The sequence below is a fragment of the Pieris rapae genome, chromosome 10, assembly GCF_905147795.1.
Source record: "Pieris rapae chromosome 10, ilPieRapa1.1, whole genome shotgun sequence".
Classification (NCBI taxonomy): Eukaryota; Metazoa; Arthropoda; class Insecta; order Lepidoptera; family Pieridae; genus Pieris; species Pieris rapae.
Window position 1 is genome coordinate 3,262,485 of NC_059518.1, and position 25,397 is coordinate 3,287,881.

At 32.8% G+C, this 25,397-nt stretch overlaps 2 protein-coding genes across 7 annotated transcripts; one reads left to right on the forward strand and one right to left on the reverse strand.

Annotated features, from left to right (window-relative positions):
- Positions 1 to 165: 165 nt before the first annotated feature.
- Positions 166 to 6,153, reverse strand: LOC110994251. Of its 3 annotated transcripts, XM_022260797.2 has the most exons (9): positions 5,926 to 6,153; positions 5,335 to 5,723; positions 3,525 to 3,741; positions 3,126 to 3,274; positions 2,342 to 2,533; positions 1,749 to 1,923; positions 1,041 to 1,258; positions 508 to 705; positions 166 to 334 (listed from the first exon to the last, which is right to left on the reverse strand). In XM_022260797.2, exons 1-9 carry the CDS (start codon positions 6,029 to 6,031, stop codon positions 200 to 202), a joined length of 1,779 nt encoding a protein of 592 aa, XP_022116489.2. In that variant the 5' UTR covers positions 6,032 to 6,153; the 3' UTR covers positions 166 to 199. The 3 variants fall into 3 exon arrangements, with proteins under 3 accessions (XP_022116489.2, XP_045485875.1, XP_045485876.1); XM_045629919.1 differs by lacking the exon at positions 2,342 to 2,533; XM_045629920.1 differs by lacking the exons at positions 166 to 334; positions 508 to 705; positions 1,041 to 1,258; ... (1 more) ...; positions 2,342 to 2,533; positions 3,525 to 3,741 and having other exon boundaries at positions 3,162 to 3,274; positions 5,926 to 6,149.
- Positions 6,154 to 6,380: 227 nt separating this feature from the next.
- Positions 6,381 to 25,058, forward strand: LOC110994208 (sodium-coupled monocarboxylate transporter 1). Of its 4 annotated transcripts, none has more exons than XM_045629782.1 (15): positions 6,381 to 6,878; positions 7,110 to 7,292; positions 8,706 to 8,915; positions 13,550 to 13,709; positions 14,984 to 15,049; positions 16,862 to 16,913; positions 17,676 to 17,743; positions 17,935 to 18,089; positions 18,431 to 18,571; positions 19,846 to 20,070; positions 20,749 to 20,930; positions 21,392 to 21,520; positions 22,104 to 22,219; positions 22,919 to 23,197; positions 23,957 to 25,058. In XM_045629782.1, the coding sequence occupies exons 3-15, from the start codon at positions 8,713 to 8,715 to the stop codon at positions 23,981 to 23,983; spliced, it is 1,803 nt and encodes a 600-aa protein (XP_045485738.1). In that variant the 5' UTR covers positions 6,381 to 6,878; positions 7,110 to 7,292; positions 8,706 to 8,712; the 3' UTR covers positions 23,984 to 25,058. The 4 variants fall into 4 exon arrangements, with proteins under 4 accessions (XP_045485738.1, XP_045485740.1, XP_045485739.1 ...); XM_045629784.1 differs by having other exon boundaries at positions 7,110 to 7,251; XM_045629783.1 differs by lacking the exon at positions 7,110 to 7,292.
- Positions 25,059 to 25,397: the final 339 nt, after the last annotated feature.

The window sequence follows — 25,397 nt, forward strand, 5'->3', positions numbered from 1 at the left end:
TACGTTAGTTATTAGTTTAATTCATCTGTAGAAGAATTTCTTATTACACTGGTACATACCAGTTTAATAAGAAATTAAATATAATTTCTATGTAAAGTTCCGAGTTCAACATCAGAAGCAATTTCCAAAGGATGTTGATTATATGCGAAGTAATAAAACAATTCAAACACAAATAATATTTATTGGTTAAATTTATTAATTAGGCCCGTAAAGTGTCAATGCCAAATCCAAAATGGCAAGTGAGGTTGTCGGGTGGTAGCTGGCGAGAGGATGTTGGATCTGTTTCAGGTTTACCTTTCGTTGGTTTCACAGCACCGAGGCCATACTGAATTACCTGGAAATAGGGTTACCAATACAAAAGTGTAAGTATTTTAAAATAATCTATACAAGGTTAAAAGTTGCAAGTTTTGTTCTGTGTAGATAATATTTTATATTCATACCCCGCGTACTTCGTTTATTAATGCCTATTTGCTTCGGACTTTTACCAACATTAACAATCATACGCACTGAAAGATCACCATCGCCCCAATGTGTAGCGTCATCTGTAAGCAGCGAGTCATCCCAATGAAAATGTTGTGAGTTTTGACTCCAATCCAGCCTCTTCAACGCACACTTTATAGTCGCCAAAGTCACGCGTTGCTCTCCCGGCGGTTTTAACGAAAGAGCACTTTTCTTGTCTGCTTTATTTGGTTTGCTTATGACTGTCTGTATACATATATAATTGAGTATGGTCTACATATAGAATTGGTACTAAACACGTAGATCCAAAACCAAATATAGGCTAAGAACAATTGAAAATGAAATTTAGTTTTGAAAGGCGTGGCCCACTAACGCCATACAAATTTGTCGACAGACCCGTCCCTGATACATCGTTGACTTGGGTCTAAAGCATGTCGGTTTCCTCACGATGTTTTTATTCACCGTACGAGCGAGTGTCGAAGAAGAAGAAGCCGGTGGCAGCAGAGATGAGAGTTGCACGTAGGAACCATTAAGTCACACTAATTATAATTTTTACGTTCATATACAGAATTAATTCTTACCACAGAATATATCAATCTCAGTGTAATCACTGTCCGAAATGTATCTCTCAGTGCCGTGAGATTAGGGCAAAATATCCTCACAGTTGGCTCTTGGAAATTCATGATTTTGTTCCATTGAACCCTGTTGCTCTCAAAGGTGGTGTAATGACATATTATGCGAGAGTTTTTTGACACTAAACGAGTATAAATATCAGACGCGTGAGATGATGCTTCCGGTTCTGAAATGTTTGATGATGATGACAAACGAAACAGACACCCTTTTGAAGGTCAGCATCATCATCCAGGTATGACACCATGTAGTTAGTTGTTAGAGAAGAATATTCGCAGTTTGAATCCTGAATAAAATACGTTAATAATTTTGTCATATATTTTCGATAACTTAGCTTATAACGTAAAAGATGTGGTAAACTTCATTAAAATAAATGCTTCACTTTACTTGGCACATATCACGATCATGCCTACGAAGAAATATCGTTAGGCCTCCCGATTAGTTCTGTTTAATTGATCCTTTTGAAAAATTCAGTAAATTTTATAAATTTCGCCTGGACATAAATTGGGACGACGTCTACGATGGCTGGAGATAGCAAAAATTGAAAATTGTGGATAACCTTAGTGGAGGCTTTTACTCGTAGTAAAACAACGATTTTATTACTGTTACACGTGTTTCAATTTTTACGGAATAAAATAAGAAAACATAAAAAATCTTACCCAAGATCATCCTACTTCCAATTTCGGACGTGTGCTTAGATTCGGACCAATCTTCGTCTTCTGGCGGAGGCATCATTTCAGTCAACGATTCATTTTGACGAAACATCAAAAATTGTCGCCTGACTCCATCTAAGAGCGGCAATTCCAGCTCAACGTGAAATGCAGTGACTGCACCCTATATTAACTACTTCTAGTAACTTCAATAGCGTTTCTTATTTTAACATTAAGACATACAAATAATATCATTTCACCAATAGCTTGAGGAAAATTTTATTTGTGATTAAAAGAGTATTTTGTACCTTTACTTGAAAAGGAAAAAAAAAATGTTACTGATTTTTCATAGGGTGTTGTTTAGAAACTAATTTCCTCAAAACAAAAAAAGCACTTTAGAATAAGTCGACAAGTTGTTCCAAAGTTTCGTGAATTTGATGATATATTTCATTATTCATATCTAGAATTTCTTAGGGGGCCCTAGAATCATGGCCTGCGAAAAACCGCCTCCTCCCTCCCTCCTCTAAACCACAGACTCTCTTAACTAATACTATTATATTTTATAACTATTCTTGAGATTACTATCTAAATATATTTTTTACTTTTTCTGCCTTTGGGGGCTGTATGGCCGACATAATCCTAAACACCGTAAAGTTAAAGTATGCAGTCCGCAAATCATCAGGATGCGGTTCAAAGGGCTCCACCGACCGATCAGTTGGTAGAATTTCTCTATTGTCCAACCATAGAAGACGCGACAGACGGGAAATCGTCGTACGGGCATAGGCCGCACATACCTATATGGAATATGTACTCTTAATAATATTTTTAAATCGTTTGTACAATTCAATGGTGAGTTGAACGGTCGCTTGGACGAATTTTATGATTTTTTCTATTCAAAGGAAGTTAATATGAATGTGTTTTCTAATTTTGCTTTATTTAAAATATGTGACTTGTAGAATACGAGTAATACAAGTTACATATTTTTACATTATTTTCTGGAAATTTTAAATGTCAAAATTACACTAAAAGAATAACGTGTGAAAATATCTAATACAGTAAAATGAGCAAAAGTTTTGCGTTTGAAGTAATTTAAAAATGTACGATTATTTAAAAACGGCGAGGTTTAAATAATAAATTTAATTTATTAATATTTAAAATAAAAGATTAGAGCTGTAATGTAGGCCATTTAGATAGGGTTTAAGTAAGTTCACCTTTTCGAAAGCTAAAGAAACCTCTTCAAATGTTATTAAATTTACCGTTCTTTACACAGGTATACATTACATATTTATCTAATAATTAAGTAATAGGTACAAGTAAATGGCCGATTTTCACTACGACATTAAAATTAATGCAACCGTCATCTATCTACAACATGCGACAACTTACCGAACATGGATTTCCCGCCAATTGTAAAGCAGTGAGACTGGGTAGCAGCGCTAAGGGATCAAGTACCGAGTTTAAATCATAGATGTCGTTATCAGCCAAATCCAATACTGTAATACTATACGGTAAGCGCGCCAAACCTAAGGCGCTATCTGAAAAAACAAATAATTAGCTAAATAACAGATCTTTAAATTTTCAAACAAATTTAGAACTACACTAATGATTAACTAATAGATATTTTACACATGACATATACAGATTGAAGCAATAAATGTTAACACACTGTTGAAGGTTTTAAATAATAAAAAAAAACTGCAAGCCTCCGAATAGGTATGTGGCGTGAGCCTTTTCATCCATTTTAAACAAAACTTATACGCGTTTACCACTACGTTACAACTGTACCATTATTTAGTAAATTTCTGCTTAGACCCAAATACGACATTCCCGACGGTAAATATTCGGCAAAATGTTCAACATCACTCAATCGATTTGCTTGCAACTCAAATATCTTCAGTCCCAGTGGTAGGACGGTCGGATCTATCTTATCTATGTAATTACATGTTAGATTTAATGTCACCACGTTTTTAAATTCCGTTAAATCAGAATCTAATTCCGTCATCTGTAATTGAAATATTAACTTGAAATGTGTGTAATGTAAAACCTCCTATTTAATCAAATAATCATTAAATACTTTGCGATATGATAAACTAGCTGTTGCCTGCGAATTCGTGCCCGCAGTACTATTAAGTTTAACGATTTCATGTTTCAGTCGACAGAAATTGCAACAAAAACCACAACCTGTTAACAGCACACAAAATGCTCAGCCTAGCTTTCTTTTGCCTGCAGATTATATTTAGCGAACGTCTCCTACCTCTATACTTAATACATCAAGATTTTAGTAAAAAGAAACTTTTAAAAAAAGTGCGTGCGTACAGTACACATGTCAGTAAAATAAACTTCTTTGTAAATTAATTATTACTAAGGTAAAAGCCCCAATAGATGTTCATGTACACTGCTAATGATAATATAAATAAAAAATCTGAGTTTACTGGCGCAGGGCGTCATGCGACAGATTTTCCATCTAAAGTTCTAATAAGTAACTACTAAACGAATAGATTAACCAATAGCATGTATTTTTTCTCAATCTCTCTTTCTTACTCTCTCTCTCACAACTTCGTGACATTCCGAAAAAATTTACCCTCATGCGCCTAAAGAAGTTTCACTTCAATTAACTATAAAATTTCGTCATTGTATGTAAAGCGATTTTCAAAGTTTCACGATTTCGTTTAATATTAATATCCTACTATTTTATTATTATTTGAAGTCTTCAAACAGTTTTATAACATATAGGTATCCTAACTTGAAACCTAATTTCATTCCGTTGCTTCCATACAAAACGGATATTACTTTAATCTCTAATATGTACAAAAATTAATTGTTCGTCTGTCTCGCCGAAACTCGATAACTCCTTTGGGTAATTATGATTTTGAAATATTTGTGGAAATTCAGGGAAGGTTAAAAAGGTGGCAAACAAAAAATAAGTCAAGAAAAATACTAGAAATGGCAATTGAATTATCCAATAAATTTGCTGGTAAATATTTGTCTTATTAGAAAGAAAACTTCTTGTCACATATTTATGCCACATAAAGATGCCTTCAAAAATGCAGTTTTTGGAACAAAATAACCGACTTACCGAAGCCGCGTACAAATTATTTGAAGAAATCTATTAGGTATGAGGGTGTGCAATTATTTAACCAATTACCATCTCAAATTCGCAATATTGGAGTGTTTGACAAATTCAAAAAGGCATTAAAGATGCATGTTAGAATTAACATAGCTGACTAAAATTGCTACGGCTAATGGCGACGTGTATCTCGCTCGTATATAATACATAAATATTAATATTAAGTTTCTCATGTAAATAAAATATTTCTGTTTTGTAATGAGAAATAAAGTTCTTTAAACATTAAATAACTACTTACCGTAAAAATATGTAGGAGCGAGTACCATCGCGTATTTACGTCAGATTTAAATAGCAAGGAATACATTAGACATTAACATCGCGGGGTTACATTTTTATTTACATATAATGTTATTGAAGTATATTATATACATACATATATAATATATTTCACATGGAAATTATCAATTCCAACCAGTAGTTATCGGCATATTCGAGTGAAACAAAATCTTCAGTTTTAAAGTTAAATACCTCAATATCATTCACTCGTAAAATGTTCACCAATTTTAGTTCATCATTCAAAATTTTTCGATCATTCAATTTTACTGCCTTTTTTATTAACATCAGCATATCGTCAGTTATGCAGTTGCAGTTGTGGAAACATATTTTCCCCTCTTCGTTTGCGAACTTTTCATTGTCCCACAGAATTATTGGTAACATAATTTCCCAATGCTCTCTCAGACTAAGATTACTTTCTTCATCAAAAAACCCATTTAAAATACTCGTTTTAATTTTCTTCTCCAGGGCTACCGAAAATGGCACCCGTGGTATATTTTCTTTGAGGCATTTTTGCTTATGGTACCTTCCGGCTGCTTCAAGTAAAGTAAAGTCTACGCCCGTTTCTATCCGATCTTGATAACCTAAAAGAAAGACAAAAATAAAAATCTAACCATACCATACAGATATTTTATTGGTAATTTTATGTCATATTTATATCGTAAAAATAAATTCTCAATTGTCAAAAGAACTTTAAGTTAATTAAGCAAATTAAATGAACGGATGGTTTATGCAAGCAAACAGCAAATACATTTAAAATAATAAATAGTACCTTAATTAAATTACCTTCTAAAGCATCTTCGGGGACATAATTGAGAGTAGCATCACTTACATTAGGTCTTTGAATTTGTGTTGCTGGCTTTTTAGCCGTTTCTTTAGGTGGCATTTTCATGGATTCTAATCACATATTGGTAAAAGATAAAAATATGACATTTAAATTGTCTATGGCTTATAAAAATATTTTCGTAAACAGAAAAAATCATGCACATATAATATAGAATTATCACAATTCATCATTCACACATTCTCAATAGAAAAAAGGGACTTCTAAAATTGTGATTATAAAAATGGTTATATCAAAACATGCGTATAATATTATGCGCCGGTATTTCTTATTTGGCGCTCTTTTTATTTTGGTCGACCAACGCGTTGCGTCGGTAAAGCAGTTCAGCATGCTTTTTGCGACATACTATAGATGTCATAATGACGTATGAGCGTCTTGTACATACTTCACAGCGGATGCGTTATTCGTAAACAGCTGTTAACGTGTGTGTTGAACAGTGAAACGTGGGACAAATTTTATTACCTACGTCAGTTATTCATTCATTTATGTACTCGCGGCTTGTGCGCAGTGATAAATAGCTGCCCACACTCGCGTTTGTTTTCGCAAAATGTTGTGATAAAAAACAAAGATGACAGTGAACGTATAATTTGACATTGACATTCATTTTATGACACGACGGCGCGCGAATTTTAAGCAAGTTTAGAATAAAATATATTAAAAAATGTTGCGTTGTAAATAATGTTATTTTCATCTCTGTGTATGGAACGGTGTCAATGATGTAAAGTGAAAGTGGACATATTAGCAGTTTTTACGAACAGTTGTCATTCTTAAAGCATATGGACAGTGGACACTCCTCTTGATGCCCTTGCTTGCAACATTGGCAAATCATCATTTATCCAAAGAATTTCCGAATGCTTCCGCATAATTTTATTTCTATTTCAGAAGTATTGTAAAGGTAAATATTAATATTATATTACATATATAGTACACTATAATACGAATTTGATTTATAGGGAAAATATTTATTGATACTAAAATCTGAATTGCAAAATAAGGAAAAGTTACAAGTTTTAATGGAAATCGTTATTATTTATTACTTTTTATGTGTTTGCAAAAACCATAGCAAATATTTTTCCTTTTAAAATAGCTTTCACGCTGTAAAATGATAAATATTATTTCCTTACAGCGCCGGGCGGCATTTACGGGATAATAGCTGTTTCACAAATAATAGCATATAATAAAGCATTACTTATAATTATTTTTGAAAAGGAAGACTTCTAAAAACATTTAAAACGTCATAAAAGAAACGCAAGTCACCTTGAAAACAGGTTTTGTTAAAATTTATTAAACTACGTCTCTAGTAACTAAAGTAAGTAAAGGAATATCAAAGCTTCATGAAAATATTTTTGTAATGTATGAATTCCCAATGAAAATCAAGGAATTTTAATTAGAACTAAGATAATCTTAAGTCTCAATTGATGTAGCTGTGTTTCGGAGAAATTTCTAATTAACGGCTCAGACATCCATGTAAATCCATTACATCTCTGTTCTTGACTACTGTAAAAATTGAATTTAATCTCACAGTCACGTGATATACATACTTTACCTACGAATTTGTCATCTTGTCATTTTCTACAGTAACTAATACATTTTCAGTATAAACTGTATTTTCGCATAATAATAATGGCGCTGCAACTCTGTATGGGTGTTGGCCACAGATTGCATCCGTTACTTCGATCTTTTAGCTAGGCCATCAGCTAGGTCTCAGTGTCTGATGCATGTAAACGGTTTTTGAGTTTGAGACATGCCGCTTTCCTTATCCTTTACTTACGTTTGCCTTGTTTGTAGGCTAGAAAATCCATCGGTGCAAAGCCGTGGTTCGAACGCACGGTCTCAGGGGTGATGGTCGCACTTAGACCACTAGGCCAACACTACTCTGCTATTTAAGATCATTCTGTCATATCAAGTTTAAATAATATCTCTCAATTATAATTTGTTCTATGTATGGACTTTGGACCCGTCAAGGTCAAGTTCATATCCTTTTAGATCACAATTATCTCGTGCTACATGATCAACAGTATTTTGCCCTGTCAAACTGTTGTTGATATGTTATTTTAGTGTAAACTATGTTATAATGACAGTGTTTAGAATAACCTAACGGAATGAAATATACTGTACGATCTATTGTCATATATTTACATAACATAATTCATAAGGAGCTGTCTCGGCAGTGTGTTCATTTTGTTGTGGAATTGCCTAATACAAATTTCTATATAGATTTGAATATCTAGCGAATCTCATCAACAAAAAAATATATATCGTTCACATGCTGCGACATTGAGTGTTAATTTTCGAATAAAATCGTATTTTTGTTGCAATATAGGACCTTCTTGCGTCAATAAATAATACATTTCGCATAATTGTTTTATCATTAATAATAATACAAAACTGTCTTCATTCTCATTATTCAGGTGTTATAGAAATTTGCATTACATTAATCTATTTAGATAGAATGAATTCATTAAATTTATCATTAATCCAAAAACATTTAATTGTTTTTAATGTGTTCGTGTGAAACTGTGCCAGACATGTTAAACGTTTTTGAACCGAGGTGAACATAATATGTAACGCTGTTTTCACAAAGAGTAATAATAATTTAATAAATGCATCACATTAATCTGCTGTAAAATTTTCATATAGACCGATAACCTATCTACAAAACGCGATTATTATCTCAACATATAGTTATGAAATGCTGTTACAACAATATTTTTTTTAACAGAATCAAGATGCCGTCCTTTACTATGACCGAAGGTGGATTTGGTGTGGGTGATTATGTGGTTTTCGGGACGCTGTGTAGTCTATCCTGTGCTGGTGGGATTTGGTACAGTGCGGTGGGATCAAGGACGAAGGCAGTACGGGATCTTAAAGATTACCTACTGGGTGGAAAGTCGATGTCGACTTTCCCAGTCGCAATGTCTTTAATAGCCAGGTAATTGGGCAATATATTTAATACTTGACTTAATTTTACGATTTAATATATGTGTCGCAGCCAACAAGAACGGATAATTAAGCTAGTTAGCTATGACATATATAAAGTGGTGGTCATATAATTAGAAACACTTCTTATGAATAAAGAATAATAAAACTAAAACGTACAACTGGTCGTAAAAAATATATACAGATTGAATAATTAATCATTCAATAATGTATCCAATCAAAAAAAACTTCATTAAATGCATAAAATATAAAACATAAATAAAATAAAGTAAAAAATTTAAAATTTAATATGAATTTTATTTTGTTCAAAATGGGCAAAAATTTACATATATATATATATATATATATATATATATATATATATATACAATAAATGGACATACAGAATAATAACTGATCATTTAAATTGTTCTGTTAAGAAAGTTTTTAGTGTAATTAATCGTTACGCATGGAACTGTTGAAAATGTTCTACGAGAACTCTCGTAAGAAAGGCTCGTCCAAGAAAAACCTCTCCGAGAGAAGATACGCCACTCGTTCGTGTTGCTAAAAATACCCAAGTAAAGGCTCTATTAAATGCTATTCCCCTGACCAGAGAAACATCTCGTCAAGACAAATGCCGAAGATTAAAGAAGCTAAATTGTTTGGCAGAATCTTTTGGAAGGTATTACTTCTTATAAAGCAACACCGAACACCGAGAGAAGCGATTATTATTCGCTAATGATTTATATGGTGAATTCCGATTGGAAAGGCTCTATTAGACGTCCCATAAACAATGCTCTTTAATTATACACAAATAGTCAAGCACGGTGGCGGTAACATTAAAGTTTGGGGGTGTTTTTCCGTATGGAGTTAGACCCGTTCGGAAAACACGGCCAATAGCGTCAAATGTTCTTTAGCGAACAGCGTGTATTTGTTTTAAACTGGTCAGCAAATAGTCAGGATTAAACCCGATAGAAAATCACTGGTATATTGTTTAAAAGAAAGTCTCAAACAAACGTAATACCAGTCAAAACTATATGAAGCATTTGTTGAAGTATGGAATTCAATCTCCCTAGAAAAATGTTATTGAAAAAAAGGGATACGCCATTAAATATTAATTATAAATATGGGTAGGCTGTGGATAGGAGCTATTTCTTAAATCTCAATACTAATTATTAATGCTTAAAAAATATTGTTTTTTAATACATTTTTGTTCTTTTTTCTATTTACTTGACCAGTATTATTACCTTGCCTCTTAAACTGATTTTAATGTTTCTTCGTAATGCAATATTGAAACTGCACTTGTATAATGGTATATATATTGTTTTACTAATAAATAATAAATATTGAACATATTATAGTCCTGTTTATTGTTTAATTTAAAAATAAAAACGATTGCGGTGAAGTATCTTATATAATGTCAAGAACCGTTGATAGTGTTTATAATTAAACCAACACCGATATATATACGTAATATGTGGAGAGAAATCTCATTTAATATTGTAAAGAGAAAACAAATATTTTTGTATGTTCACTGACAGATTTTAAAAAGGAAGAAGAAAGAGTCAACATTTGTTTCCAAGAATGAGTTATGAGACATGCCGGTTTCCTCTCTATGTTTTTCTTCACCGTATGAGCTAGTTTCTCGCACATGAGCATATACCATTACTTGGGGATTAAAAACCCTAAAACAACCGGAACCACTAGGACAAAACTTATTTTGTACATGAAATTTAAATGTAAATTGAATTAAAAAAAAACGTATAGAACACATTGAACAAGATACATATTTGTGTATTTAAAAAGGTATATGTAATCAAGTTAGGATTAAAATTGACATTGTCATATTTGATCCTTTTCTCGATATACCCATTTGTGGTGACAATAATTATTGAAATCGTAATTAACATTTGATGGTTATGAACCGCATCGAAACGCAACGCAATCTGAAATTCAAGCGCAATTTTTTTAACATATTGTACAACATTAAAACTACAACTTGATACTCTTAGGAAAAATATAATATTAAGTCCCTATTTTCAGGTATTTTGTGTGTATTTAATATGATTTGATGATAGTGGTCGAATTGAAATCTCATTTTTTATATTTTATTCTTGTAGATATACCATGTATAACCACTATTTTTTTATTGTCTTATTCGTCTTCTGGTGCCAATTTATTGCTGAAGGTGGGCTGTTAACAACCTGCTTGGATATTTTGCGGCCCCATGTGCAGAGACTGTTTTAGCGCAGAGGAATCAGTCACCCACGTAGTCCTGGATTGCGAGGCTGTGGCTAAACAACGTACGAAAATCCTCGGAACAGTGAGGTCGCTCCGTGAAGCCTGTGAAGTGCCCAGGAGAATTCTGTGCTTCTGGAAGGAGCTAGGCTGGCTTAAGTAGCCAGGGCTTTACTCAAAACGGACCAAATTCGACTCTAGTTGCGGAAATTGAGCCCACTTACCTAATACCGGGTATTTTGCGGTAGTCTAAAATGTTCCTCGGCAGATGTGATGACGGTCCACACCCGTACGTTCCGCAGGACTTCATCATTCTAGCCCGTTACTTGCCTAGAATTTTCTCTATTATTATTATAAGCTACAATAATTAGTCGTATCGATGTGACGCTAAACGTGTCGAGATAAGCGACGTTCCGTATTTATTTCGTTCCGACGTTTTAACAGTCTCCATCAACGAATCGGGACAATACGAATTGTCCCGATTCGTTGATGGATTTCGTCGTCAATCTTTCTAGCTGATGCAAAGCATGCGAGGGTAACACCACATCTCAAATGCCCTCGAGGCGTCCTTTTGTGTCTTCTTTAATAGGCAATGCCTCATAGCCGTATATTTCTACTGGCCAAATGTAACAGAGTAAGAGTCGAACCCTCAGTTTGATACTTATGAGGCGGGCCATTTCGATTCGAGATTTAATTTCTCGATTGATATCCTACGTTTCATTTACCCACGCCTCTTAGTACTTGTATCGCCGTTTTCTATCTGCTAAAAAATCGAGAATTATACTAGCCTCGCACATTGATATTGCGATGGAACCTTCTCACAATAACACCTGCGTGACGTCATCCACCGCAGAAAAGTACAGACAGTAAAAAAAGTCAATAATAATAATATTCATTTATTTGCCTGAATTTTTATAACAGAATTAAAATGTCCGTCACAAGTTGCTTTGAAATTAGCATGTCCTCAGTAGTATCCGAAGCATTTTTTAGGGCACGGTTTATATTTTGAATCAATAACTTAGAATCCTCTTTCTAACAAAACTAATTGTGCAGTTTAATAATCATTTCACGAGCACGGCTGTTAAAAAAAACTTGCTGATTAAAAAAAGTGGCGGAGAGTTTATTGCCAGTTCTTCTCTTCCGTTCTACGCTCTTGATTTGAGAACTGGCAGTAAATGTAAAATTAGAAGCATTTATGTATATTTCTTTTTTGGACGTTCATAAGTACATTATGCTACCTACATGAAAAAAAAAACTTACTTTCTAGCTCATTTTTATAGGATAAGTATTGTCTATCTTTATTAGAGGCTGGTTCCTATAATAATAGGACTACAGAAGTCCGGCGACTGTGGTGTTTTCACTAATATCATAATATTCACCTTCTATTCTTCTATTAAAACAATGTAAGAATTATAAATGTTAATATTTTATGTGTCTAACTTACTCATTCTTTGAAACAAAAGAAAGTCTATATACATTGTAAAATATAAAACAATTGTATTACATATATCATTGACTATGAAATTCTAAATTCACAATAAATCAATTGCTTTTTAAAATCCTTTCAAAAAAGAATATTGTATTGAAAGAACTGGAAGTTTATAATTTATTAACATTTTTTTATTCGTGCGACACATTTATTTTGAAATTTAAATGCTTTACGAAAGTAATTTAAGGACTGTTATCTTGAATTGAATACAAAGCACTTGTCCTTTAAGTGAAGGTTAAAGTGAATATATTATGAGTACATCTAGCAATTGCTAAAATGTTTATGGTTTTCACACATTCCAACACCTCTTTCATACTGAACTCGTGGCGTGTTCCGGCTTCGTACGGATCGATATTTATTTAATATAATATTTATTATATTCGATAAAAAAATTGGCATAAAAAAAGTTAAGTTAAGATTTTGAAAGAATTGGTGCAATTCTTTTTGAGCCAATTGGTTACTAACATAAGTACATACAAACCATTTCTCTTTATAATATTTATAGTATAGATATGAATTTATTTAAAATATTTGGAAAATAAGGTACAAAGAAAAACAATCTTAGAGCAACTAGTCATATTACCATATATATAGCGAACTCTTCCTAATAATTATTAGGAATTAGTTCCGAATCAATTAAATATATATAATAAATTAAATATGGAAATCAGTAGTAATAAGTAAAAGGATATGAGGTCTTTTGAAATCTTTGGACTGGGTGAGAAAAATTATCATTCTATCCTAAAAATATTTTAAGTACATTAATGCTATGCCGATTGCATAGGATTTCCATTCAATTTGTATGGTTTACTTTTCGATCTAAATATGTACATTCCTTACGTTATGCGATGTATTTTGGTACAGGCCTAATCTTTTAGTTGTCTATGAATGTGAATAAAATAAGTATGTTTATATTACAGTTACGTATCAGGCGTTACAATTCTCGGTACTCCAGCGGAGATATACAACTATGGTACTCAGTATTGGCTCGTGATTGTTGGCGTGGCTCTCAGCTGCCTCATAGTGGCTACTATGTACCTGCCCGTGTTCTGCACTTTGCGACTTTCATCTTCCTACGAGGTGAGTTATAAAATGTACTGGCCTATAAACAATGATGACAGTTATCTATGACTAATTAAAATATGTTTTATGTGAAAACCACATCAGAATGAGATGTTTTTTAGAAAGATAACGTGACTTACTTAAATTGAATAATGCCAAGGCAGCATTCAGCCTTCGTATGACCTTGACGTTCGTCGTTAAGTAAATTTCTGCCACACACCACCACTATGTGGAACCAGCTGCACACTGAATTTCCGAACCAATTTGACTTTCAAGAAAAGAGCGTATAAATTCATAAAATGCCGGCATCACGCTTGCAAGCTTGAAAGTGCGACTGTCCATGGGCGGCGGCATCACCTACCATCAGGCAATGCCGCCACCCAAAAAAATGCCTTATATAAAAAGTATTTATAAATATGTAACTAATCTAAACAAAGGCAATTTTTTAATGTATATAAGATAAAACCATGCATCTGGGTTTTTGACGTGAAATGGAGACGAGGTTGAATATCTAATCTGCTTATATCTGTGGGGGTCAATTTATCACAGACTTTATCTTGATTTATCACATCCATCAAAAATGACACAGACTACTGTTGAAATGTGGACTTTGACTCGATGTCCAGTGTATTTATTACTAGATACAGCTGCAGAAAATCTCACGAGTAATATGGCGTAACTATGCTGAAACTCGTTAAATTTTTACTATTGTTTGTTACTTTGTAATTTATTTTATAATTTATTGCTCACGTCATATTGCACAGTATACTAAGTACTAATACGTTAACTCACAGGCAATAGCGATCTTCTCCTGGCAACCCCATTTACAATTGATAATTTAAATAATTATCAGATAACTTATATTTTAAGTTAAACATTGCTTTAGACTTAGATTGTGGCTTAAACCAACAAAGTTAAGCAAACATCATACGAAAAAATTTCAAGATTATATTTGTACTTTGTCAAATTTAGCAGGCTATTTCTTTTTCATACAAGATTTATCTACTGTTTTCTTTATAATGTTATTGGATATAAATAAATAATATTCACAAAATATGTGATCAATTTTATCTGTTCTATTTGTCAAAGTTGAAATTAATTTTAAAAAATCCGTTAAGTACATATGTACCAGTCAATTACGGAGACTTAAGTACGGCGTTTTTGTGTCGTTGCCATGGTTACCAATATTTTTGTATGGAAGTAACCTTTGTAACAATCACGGTACTAACTTTAAACTATCACCACCAAATCCATTTCTTAAATGAATTCATTTAGTATTATTTTGGTTTCAGTATCTTCAGCTGCGATTTAATCGTCATGTGCGGGCGGTTGCTTCTTTTTTGTTTTTATTGGATGAAGTGAGTATTTACAAAAAAAATATAACAAATTATGAGAATATATTTTTAAAATGTTTTCTGTTTATGTACGAAAAATGTAATACGAATAAATATTAACTACCTTCTTTAAGTAAATGATGTACATTTACATATTATACAATAACGTGTAGTGGGTCATCGATTATTCAAGAAATAGGTTACATGCATAACCTTCATTAATGTGATATATACGGCAGCAATTTTTTATCGTTATATTTGGTTTACTATAATCAAAGCCAAATTAAAAGTCAAACTCTTTTTTTACGCTGTGATGTACAGACAGATTTCTTTAGTTAAGGTTTTTAATTTGGTTATAATATATCGTAACCTGGCAAAAGATTTTAAGTCTTTACACTAAATTATTGTCATTATTCTTAAGTCTGGCAACGCACTCGCAAACTCTCTGTTGTTATTGAAAGTGTCATATACAGCGGTATAATTTTTTATCAGGTGTATCAAAATGTGTAAAAGTAAGTGTGGAATTATATATATATATGCAATTCCATTTTAGGACTCTTTTCAAGACATGTTGAAAATATATTTTTAAATGTTCCTGAATAATTTTTTACTTTAAAAAATGTAGTTTTTTTCATATTTGCAACGGTCTACTAAGACATAATTTTAGATACGTATGCATTTAAGTTTTTAAAACAAATGCAAAATAGAAATCAGCGTTTTATACAGATACGGGTCATTCGCTTCCGCATTTGGACTTTACACTTTGACGTCACCTGTACAATATTACGAATTGTTTTCTGATTGATTCACTCACACACACGCGTAATTTATTCTTAGCGATCATGCTTTAAGATAATGTTGATACAAAGTCATTAAGCGTCTACATATACATAGTTTATTCAATGATGTGTGTGTAAATAAATTAATTAGAAGAAAAACAAAGGTTACGGATATTAGACCACTTGAAATGGAGATGAATGGGTCACATACTAAGATGCAAACTTGATATATGGAGCAAACTAACTCACTAACTCTGTGGTATCCAAATGATGGGGCTAGAACAGAGGAGCAAGATGACATCAGCCTGACCTTGGGGCAGTACTGGACCAGAGTTCCCTATGGTGTGAGCTAGGGGTGGCCTGGAGGAATTGCGAAATATTTTATAATAACGAGATATTTTAAACTTGTAATTCGGAAATAGTGACATAGTTCTGAATTAAATTTGAAAGATATATAAAATTCGTAGAATACAAAGTCTAATTCAATATAGGCCTTGCCGTCTTATCACTGATTGTGTATGTTTAGTGATTATATATATAGTGTCGGTACCACCCTATATAGGTCTTGGCCAATCGCATTTTTGAAGTTATACTTTTTTTGGCGCGATGGAGAAAAATGATGATGATGATTTACGATGCGCACGCACACCAACACCTAAATTCGACATCTTAAAGTTAGGTCTAGGTTGCATGGAAATCGATAACTATGATCAAGTTGTATATTCTAGTATTTTTATATTTAGAACACGTGTTTCGTAACAGTACAATTAAATAGTGTGAATAAATAAATATTATTTTGGTGTTTTTAAATTAATTTCATATACGCCGGTGATAGTACTTACTAATAATTTATTTATTTAAATAAAATCTTTTTGATTAATTTTAATATTTATCGTTAATCACTACTGCATTTTATTTCCATACGACAAAGAAGTATAACTTCTAACGCGTGTACATAAGTACACACACACAGTCTTTTTTTTATTTACCTTTTGCATACATATTTTCATATCTGACTGATCCATGGTGTTTATGAACATTCGTTCCTTATTTATAGGTGCTGTTCCTACCAATGGTTATCTATGTTCCAGCCTTAGCATTTAATCAATGTAAGCAGTTTTTACTCTGTTATTTTCAAAGAAATAAGAAATATTTAAAGAATGTTAATTATCTTTTTTTTTATAGAACATGCAGACGGGCAGGCTGCTGCTTAACCTGCTGTTAAGTGATACTGCCGCCCATAGACACTCAGTGCCAGAAGGCTCGCGAGTGCGTTGCCGGCCTTTTATGAATTTGTACGCATTTGTTTTCTTGAAGGACCCTAAGTCGAATTGGTTCGGAAAAACTTTAGTGAGCAGATGGTTCCACGGCATCCAAAGTGGTGGTGCGCGGCAAAAACTGTTTTGAAAAACGCGCAGTTGTGGAACGGCGGACATCGAGGGGATACGTATAATTTCGTATTCTGCCTCGACGTCTATAATTCTACTCGTATTTCTTCTCGTTAAAAAAAACTTGGTACAAGTGATAGACACAATAATATTATAATATATTTACTGAATTATTTACGCTTTTTAGCTGCACTTACTAAATGGTTTAAAAGCAATATTTATAATCTATATCACCAAATAGTAAAGAAATTCTGTTTTTCTATAAAAACAGAAAATTTCACCACGTGGATTTTCTGATAATAATTTTTAATATCTATCAATCTAAAACATTAGATATAAATTATAGGCATTTTGTGGTTGCCTGGTAAAGATCGCTTGAGAGCTATAAGGCCGCCAGTTGCCCCTATTCATTTAATTATGTTTATTTTTATATTATAATGTAACGAAGTGTTAATAAATAGAACGTTTTGTTTATAATTTCAGTGACGGGTTTTAACGTGTTCGCTGTGGCCGGTGGCATGGTCCTGATCTGTGGACTATATACAGCATTGGTACGTATTTACGAGCACTTACATCTGGAATATAATAAAACTATATTTTGATATTAATTTATTTCTCGTTATTCGGTTTTTTAGCATTTCATTTACTTCGTTTTATTACAAGTAGCGGTTCTCGTAGTAGATCCGAGCATCATAAATATTTTTCCTATGGAATGGATTTTCAAGGTCAATATACATTACAGGGCGGTCTTAGAGCAGTAGTGTGGACGGACTCCTGGCAGACCGGCGTGATGTTCATCGGAGTGTTTCTGGTAGCCATAGCTGGTACATGGGCGGTAGGAGGTGTGTCCACTGTCTTCGATACAGCTGCGGAGTCTGGTCGACTGGAGTTGTCTAAGTAAGAATACTCATAATAAATCGTTTATTTGCATATATAAGCGGTATATGCAGATTGATGTATTATAAAAAAAACGTACAATGGCAATAGGCATGCAAGTGTCATATTAATAAGAACAGTATTTATGTCAAAATGGTACTGGTACTTGTGACCCCAAGGTTGTACGTTCGAATCACGACTGTGAACCTATTGATTTTTTATGTTTGAAGCGAAAACATCGCGTGGAAACCAGCATGCAAAAATTACATATCGATATATGTCAGGCAGTTGTTAATCTACTTGTCTATTAAAATATATACAGAATACACTTTTATATAAAATCGTTATTGTTTATGCTATAGTTGGAGTTTTGTACCTTACGAGCGTCAGACTGGATGGGGTGCGGTCATAGGCGGTTTCTTGTACTGGACTTGCTTCAACTCCGTCAATCAAACCATGGTCCAGCGATATATTTCTTTGCCCAGCAAGAGAAAAGCTATTACGTAAGTATCATGTCATCATAGAAGCTATTACGTAAGTATAATGTCATCATAGAAAAGATGCAATTTGGATTTATTTTTTAAATTGAACGTAAAATTTTGACTTTTGCATGAATGTTATTTTGCATAAGAATTTATTTTAGAATATTTATATTTTTGTATATATATTTCAATGTATATTTTATTAGATTCGGAGTTAGTCAAGTGGCGATACTTATGGTTATCGTCCATTGAATTTTTTTTTATCAAATATCATTGCCCTTCAAGTTAAAAATACACTATTCTGTTATAAAGGTAGCGTTGTTAGCGCTTTGTATAATAACAACTGAGAGCTATACAAATTGATTGGTTTCGTGTTAGGAGGGACAAAGTTCGTAAAATTAATTAAAATCATACCTATTAAAAGTGCCATACAACACAAAAGTATGACAGGTAGTTTAAAATTAATTCACTTTTCAAAGATGAATAAAAACAATAAGGTATAAATAGTGATAACATTTTTTAAATACTATCCAATAAAATTTGTGATACAGGAAGACCTTCAGAATCCAAAATAGAATATATTGGATTTATTTATTTAAAAAGCTAACTTCTAGAAACAATACAAACTGATTCTACTGTTGTATACATTATACAATCAAACACAGCATTATAGCTAATAGAATTCTTACAAACCTAAAATGTGATCTAAAAAGCGAAGAACAAATAAATAAAACATATAACAAACAAATTTACCACTCTCTTTGCAAATAAACAATTTATTATTTATTTATTTGGTGATGTAAAATTTTCTAAAATATATGTTGCGAAACTGTAAGAGAGATGGGAAGGATCGTTTTGGGGCGAAAATTTATTAAATAATTACTTCTTACCAATGACAACGTAACCGGTTCTGTGGAAGGGATTGGCAAAATCAAGGAAACATTACGGTTATTTTTGAGAATAAAAGGAAAAAAAAGTTTTAATTTTGATAATTAGAACATTAGCCAATAGTCCGACTGTGATGTCTGCCTGTGATTGGGCAAGAGTTTTATACTTTCGCTGGGTGTTCAATCAAATCAATCCACGTATGAACCACGGAAAAGTATCTGGGCAGCTACAACACCAGGATTTCCCTAGTGTTGAGCTATCATACAGCTAATGTATGATAACCATGTCATTGACCTGTTTTTAATAAAAAAACGTTTAAAAAGTTAGTTTAAGGGATGGAATGACGTATTGATTAAAAATTTCCGGCAGATTTGTTCTTTTTGAAAGTGTTAGCATATTAATTCCAGGGCCTTAGGTATATTCTGCATAGGGGCAATGCTAGCGATATCCTTGTGTGTATGGTGTGGGTTGGCTGCATGGACTGCGTGGGTACAAGGCGGCTGCGACCCACGTGGAGCGCCACTTGTTGATGATAGACTGCTCCCAGCATTCGTCACTTATGTGGCCAATGTGCAGAAGCTTCCAGGGCTGGCTGGAGTCTTTTTGGCTGGGGTTTTTGGAGCTGGTTTGAGGTAATTATTAACTTCTATTCATATTGCCTCAAATCTATGAAAATTTGCTGGGATTCTTAAAATAATTGAAATTGAAATAATGTTTAAATAAGGCTTTTACTTGCTAAGTATAATAAAAAAGATCGCATTTGAAATTGATTTTGGAATTGGACACTTTTGACAATTGGATTTTTGACTATACATTTTTACAAATACTTATAGCATTTGATTTTTTGACCCTGTTTATTAATTTCGATAATATACAATGTTTTTGGTAATTCATGTCGAATTCTTTCATTCTCGTAAGAAGGTCCTATTTGCGATAATTTTAACTCTGATTAGCATAATGGAAGAGAGCCACTTTAGAATTATCTTTGTATAATTTATTTTCTGATGGACCACTTGTCTTTTATTAATATTAAAATAATAATAATAAATAATAAAAAGTTTCTTTATTTGACCCAAAACAAATACCACATTACAACATTCATTGTGTCAACATTCTTTATATATATATAATGCAAGATGAAAGACGATAAGTTCAATATTTATTGAGTTTTTTCCAGTATTTTGCTTCATGATAATATTATGTAGGTTTATATTAGCTTTTAATGTTCGTTTTATTTATTATTTGGCCTTTTTTATCTTTGTTGAGTCAAATTGATGTTTTATAGACTTAAGAATTCGTAAATTTCGCAGTTCCTTATCAGCAGTGCTGAACGCATGCGCATTGGTTGTTGTGGAGGACATAATGCATGGTTGGATGCAAATCCGCCTCCGTCCGATGGTGGAAGGCATTCTCGCCAGGTCTGTGACGGGTCTTTTGGCTATCTCCTCTCTGCTGATGCTGCTTGTCATTCAGAAGCTCGGTGGCGTTCTTGGTAATTACTTCTTTTAAATTGTTTTATAGTTTAAATAGTATTAATAATGTTTGTTTGCAATTGTTCTGATAATCACATTTGGGGTCACTCAAAATGAAGTCATAGTCTATTTGCGTTGATTTGGAGAATGACACGTATATTTTTGCTCATTATTACTTATTAATCCATCGAGTGTTTTATATTTACTAGTGCCTTCGAGATTTCTTAGTAATTTAATTGCTTGTCTGGTAAAGTAATGAAATTGCGATTTATTTTATGATTTCTTTGTAAATTTTCGTTGATTTAATTTTATGCATAAATTAGTATTCTTGGGTTAATATTTAAGGATAACGACTCTCGTATGTAAATTTTAAATAATCTTAGCAATTTTTACATTTCGGAGTATACTTCACGCTTAATCTGTAGAGGATAGGAGAAGAATCACGCTTAGTCTTTAGTTTAATAAAGCAAAAATAATCCAGGAGTTGCAACAGCATTATCAGCCATAGCATCGAGCTCGACGTGTGGTATCTTCACCTTGGGCATGGGATGTTGGTGGGTGGGACCTCGTGGTGCCATCGCTGGTGGGATTGCTGGGGCTATTGTTGCTGGTGAGTAAAAGTTTCTTATAAAACCAATTGGATAAACGGAACTAGTATTATCTTGTTTCTCGCAGAAGTTAGCAAGTTAACTAGGCACCTCGCCAAGTGTCATTATTGCAAAATCAGGTGCCAAGTTGATTTGTGCGTGTAATAGTAGGCCTAGTGGCTTCCAGCGTACGACTGTCATACTAGAGGTCGTAGGTTTAATCCCAGTTTCAAGCCAGCAGCAAAGTGTACAAAGTGTGCGCATTTAACAATCGCTCGTAGGGTTAATAAAAACATCGTGAGTAAACCGATATTCCTTAGACCCTTAGTCTAAGGTATCTCGGGGATCGAAGGCTGATCACCTACTTGGTGTATCTCTGGAGTACACACAGCATTGTATAATGTTAATTATTAGGACATCGCATTATGGTCTCCGCGCCGATTTACGATGTCAGGCAGTTTCGTTACGTTTCATTTCGTTTTATTTAGTTTCGTTTCGTTTCGTTTTATTTTGTTTTATTTCGTTTCGTTTCGTTTTATTTTGTTTTATTTCGTTTCGTTTCGTTTTATTTTGTTGAATTTCATTTTATTTTACTTTATTTATCAGGAACAGTATCAATTGGCACTCAAGCGGCAGCTGCGGCAGGCTTGAGGTCACCTCCACTTAACTTCACCTCTGAATGCGTCAAGAATGCGAGCTTTGTGTTCGAACATAGTACAGTCGTAAGTTGACCATTATCTTAGGTCACTGAATAATTACGAAATAATAGTTGTTAATATAAGTATCCCAAATATCCTTCAAGAAAAGAGTATACCAATTCTTGAAAGGCCGGCAACGTACTTCCGAAACTTACTTAACATCTGGTGAGCTATCTGCCCTTTTGCTTCCGCTTTAAAAATATCAACGACAAGCTAAAGCGGGTGTGGTTAACCGTAGCAAAATTAATAAAAAAGTATTTGTCTTGTTATTCCTACATTTTTTTTAAAATTTTTAATACATGTACTGTAGTAAAAATATATTATGCAATATTGGCAAGTGACAACAGCTAGTGTTGTAACTTGGCCTATAGCTGACATGGACGTGGACCTGGTTTATGGAGTATTATATTGTTTATGTAAAATCTTTAATGTACTTTGAAACTTTTTTGAAAAATAGCATGAGTAATATAAGCGTCAAACAGATCAGGCCGGCAACGCATTCGCGAGCCCTAGCTATTTATTCCGTGATCGCTAGAGCAATATTAAACGGCCATTTCACCGTGAACATCAATTTTTGTTGTGTAACTATTTATAAACAACTAAATCGGGTTTTTTGCTAGTTAAAACATTATTGAAGATATACTTCTTTTGGTGCGTTAGGGAAAATATGACGATAGTAAGTTTTTACGATTGGCGCACCTAAATATGTGATCTGGTTTTCAGGATCCGGAATCACTGTTCCCCCTTTTCCGTCTTTCCTACCATTGGATTGCGCCTCTCGGTCTCCTCGCGACTATTTTAGTGGGGGCCATTGTGGGATGGTTTTTTGACGCGAAGGATGATAGCAAAATGGATGCTGAACTATACTTCCCTCTGATATGGAGGTGGCTGCCCACGGAGGCCATTGAGAGGGCAGGGGAGATTAGGCGAATTATTGCAACTAAGGAGGCGGACACGCCGGCACCGTCGTCTCCTTTAATATTGGGCAGGATTACTGATAAGGTAGGCACAATTCATTTATATACCAAGAATTTTTTTTATTTTTCTGTTTGTGTTAATATTCTTAAGTTTTAATAAAAGTTTAAAAAATAAATATATAAGTTACATATATATATATATAACTTTTTTATAAAATAGGGGGGAAATGGGCTCAACCGATGTTAAGTGATACCGCCGCCCATGGCCCATTTTTTGATTTTTGAGATTTTCTAATAAACACAAACAGGATATACACTATTTTAAAAAACTTATGGCGCTACAACCATTCGAAGGCTTTGATTTCTGTCTCCTGTTTATTCCTTTTTTTCTAATGCAAGTAGATGATAGGCAAGGCAGTGTCTAAGGCATGCCGGTTTTCTTATGTTTTCCTCCACTATTTCCCTAAGTGTTAAAAGCCACATAGAAAGTATAGCTGGTGGTCGAACCTACGAACACATGGATGTCGCTAGAGCCACTAGACCAACATTTCATACACAACAACCAATGCAATTATTATAGAAAATGATTGGGAACCATTTCTTTAAAATACTACATTACTACATTAAGAAATAAAGTTACTTTTTTAAAACCTCAAAACAATATTAAAAAAACTCTCGTAACCTTAAAGCTAATTAGCTATTTATTCTACCATCCAAATGGAATAATATCAATTACAAAACAGTGTATTTTAAATCTAAAAATATACGTAATATACTTATCATACAAATTGCTACACTGGTTTTTAACTAACTGAAACTTATAGTCTTATTTGTATATATACAGGTTCCTAAGCCTGAGACGAGTAGATGAAGATGTAAGGTGAGACAAAATTCTGCAGAAAGCAGAATGTTCTGTGAAGTATTGTTAATGTTGTTTTATTTAATGTTAAAATTAAGAATTTTTATATTACGTTACGAGAATTGATATTAAGATTTTACTAGGCGCATAAAATGTATATTGAATTGTCTGATTGTTATGATAAACTCATACTTTATAGAATTCTTGTAAAATAGTAAGTAGAGAATTGTGATTATAGATATATATATGAATTAAATTAAAACTTTTAAATTATACAAAATTAGCTAGCGAATTTCATTTGGTCCCAATTTTTTTTTAATTTACCTCTTTGTGGCTACATATCAACATATGGAACATTTTGCTATGCTACCCCACAGTAACTGTTCTGAATTAAAAACCTCACCTGCTAATTTAAAAAAAATACATTTTTTGTCTTTCCGTTGGAATTGGGCCAATCCTAGCGCCCAGCGCTTATATTTTCCGATTTTTTACAGGAATCGGAAATAAAAGTTCACTTATGTACTTTACTTTCTATAGGCGCTTAGTAGAATTGTATTATTATCTAATTTAATTGTTTTATCGTAATTATTTAAAAGTAATACTTAAAACCTATTTAGTATTTATTATCATTCCCATTTTCTAGCATAGTCTTCATTCATGAGATCTAAGACTTTACAGTCAACTGTAGACTTCGATCCAGTTTATCTTAACTTGAGTTTATATTTTAGTAGTAAAATATTTCCAAACATTAGGTATAAGGTTCAGATTTAATCATTAATGAGTTAATTTAAAAAATATATTTTCGCCTATAAATTGACAAAAGACGTTAAGAATGTACTGACAATTTAACGAGAGAGATATTTAAATTACTATTTTTTATGAATCTGACTCTGTCAGATCTAACGTAACTATCTTATTAATATTAAACTAACCCGATGTAATTAATAAATAAATTTCATGATATTTCATTTGTTTTATAATCAAATACTTAGAGGTATGTACTTTTTTACGAAATCTTAAGAAAATAACGTAAAAAGGCTTGTTTCAAAGATACTTGCAAACCATGAATTTTATAAAAATATGTTTAAACTTATAATAATAATAATAATAATAATTTATTCATTGCACGAATATGGTACAAAATGTCATGGTGGTACAATTGTCAGTCGTTCTATATTATATTTCTGCCACACACAGTGGCGCGCAAATTTATCTTAGTTTAGATTTTACATTATTAGTCAGATTCATATCAATTAAGTCAATTATCATACATAATTAAATTTGTATAAATTACCATGTCTCACACAAATAATCGTTTATTGAGTAGTACGTTTTTTCTAAAAGTAATGCACTAAGTCGCTTTTTAGAGATTCTTGTCGGAAGATCTTTAAGTTCTTTCGGTAATCTATTGTAAATTTTAATTGCC

What these genes read in the sequence shown, in the direction of transcription:
- LOC110994208 (XM_045629782.1), top strand. Translation starts at nt 8,713, where the DNA reads ATGCCGTCCTTTACTATGACCGAAGGTGGATTTGGTGTGGGTGATTAT. An exon ending in GACTTTCATCTTCCTACGAG is followed by an intron (nt 13,710 to 14,983) that starts GTGAGTTATAAA and finishes TTTTGGTTTCAG; the next exon opens with TATCTTCAGCTGCGATTTAA. An exon ending in GGTCGACTGGAGTTGTCTAA is followed by an intron (nt 18,090 to 18,430) that starts GTAAGAATACTC and finishes TTTATGCTATAG; the next exon opens with TTGGAGTTTTGTACCTTACG.
- LOC110994251 (XM_022260797.2), bottom strand. Translation starts at nt 6,031, where the DNA reads ATGAAAATGCCACCTAAAGAAACGGCTAAAAAGCCAGCAACACAAATT. An exon ending in TGAGATTGATATATTCTGTG is followed by an intron (nt 706 to 1,040) that starts GTAAGAATTAAT and finishes ATATGTATACAG; the next exon opens with ACAGTCATAAGCAAACCAAA. An exon ending in GGGGCGATGGTGATCTTTCA is followed by an intron (nt 335 to 507) that starts GTGCGTATGATT and finishes CCCTATTTCCAG; the next exon opens with GTAATTCAGTATGGCCTCGG.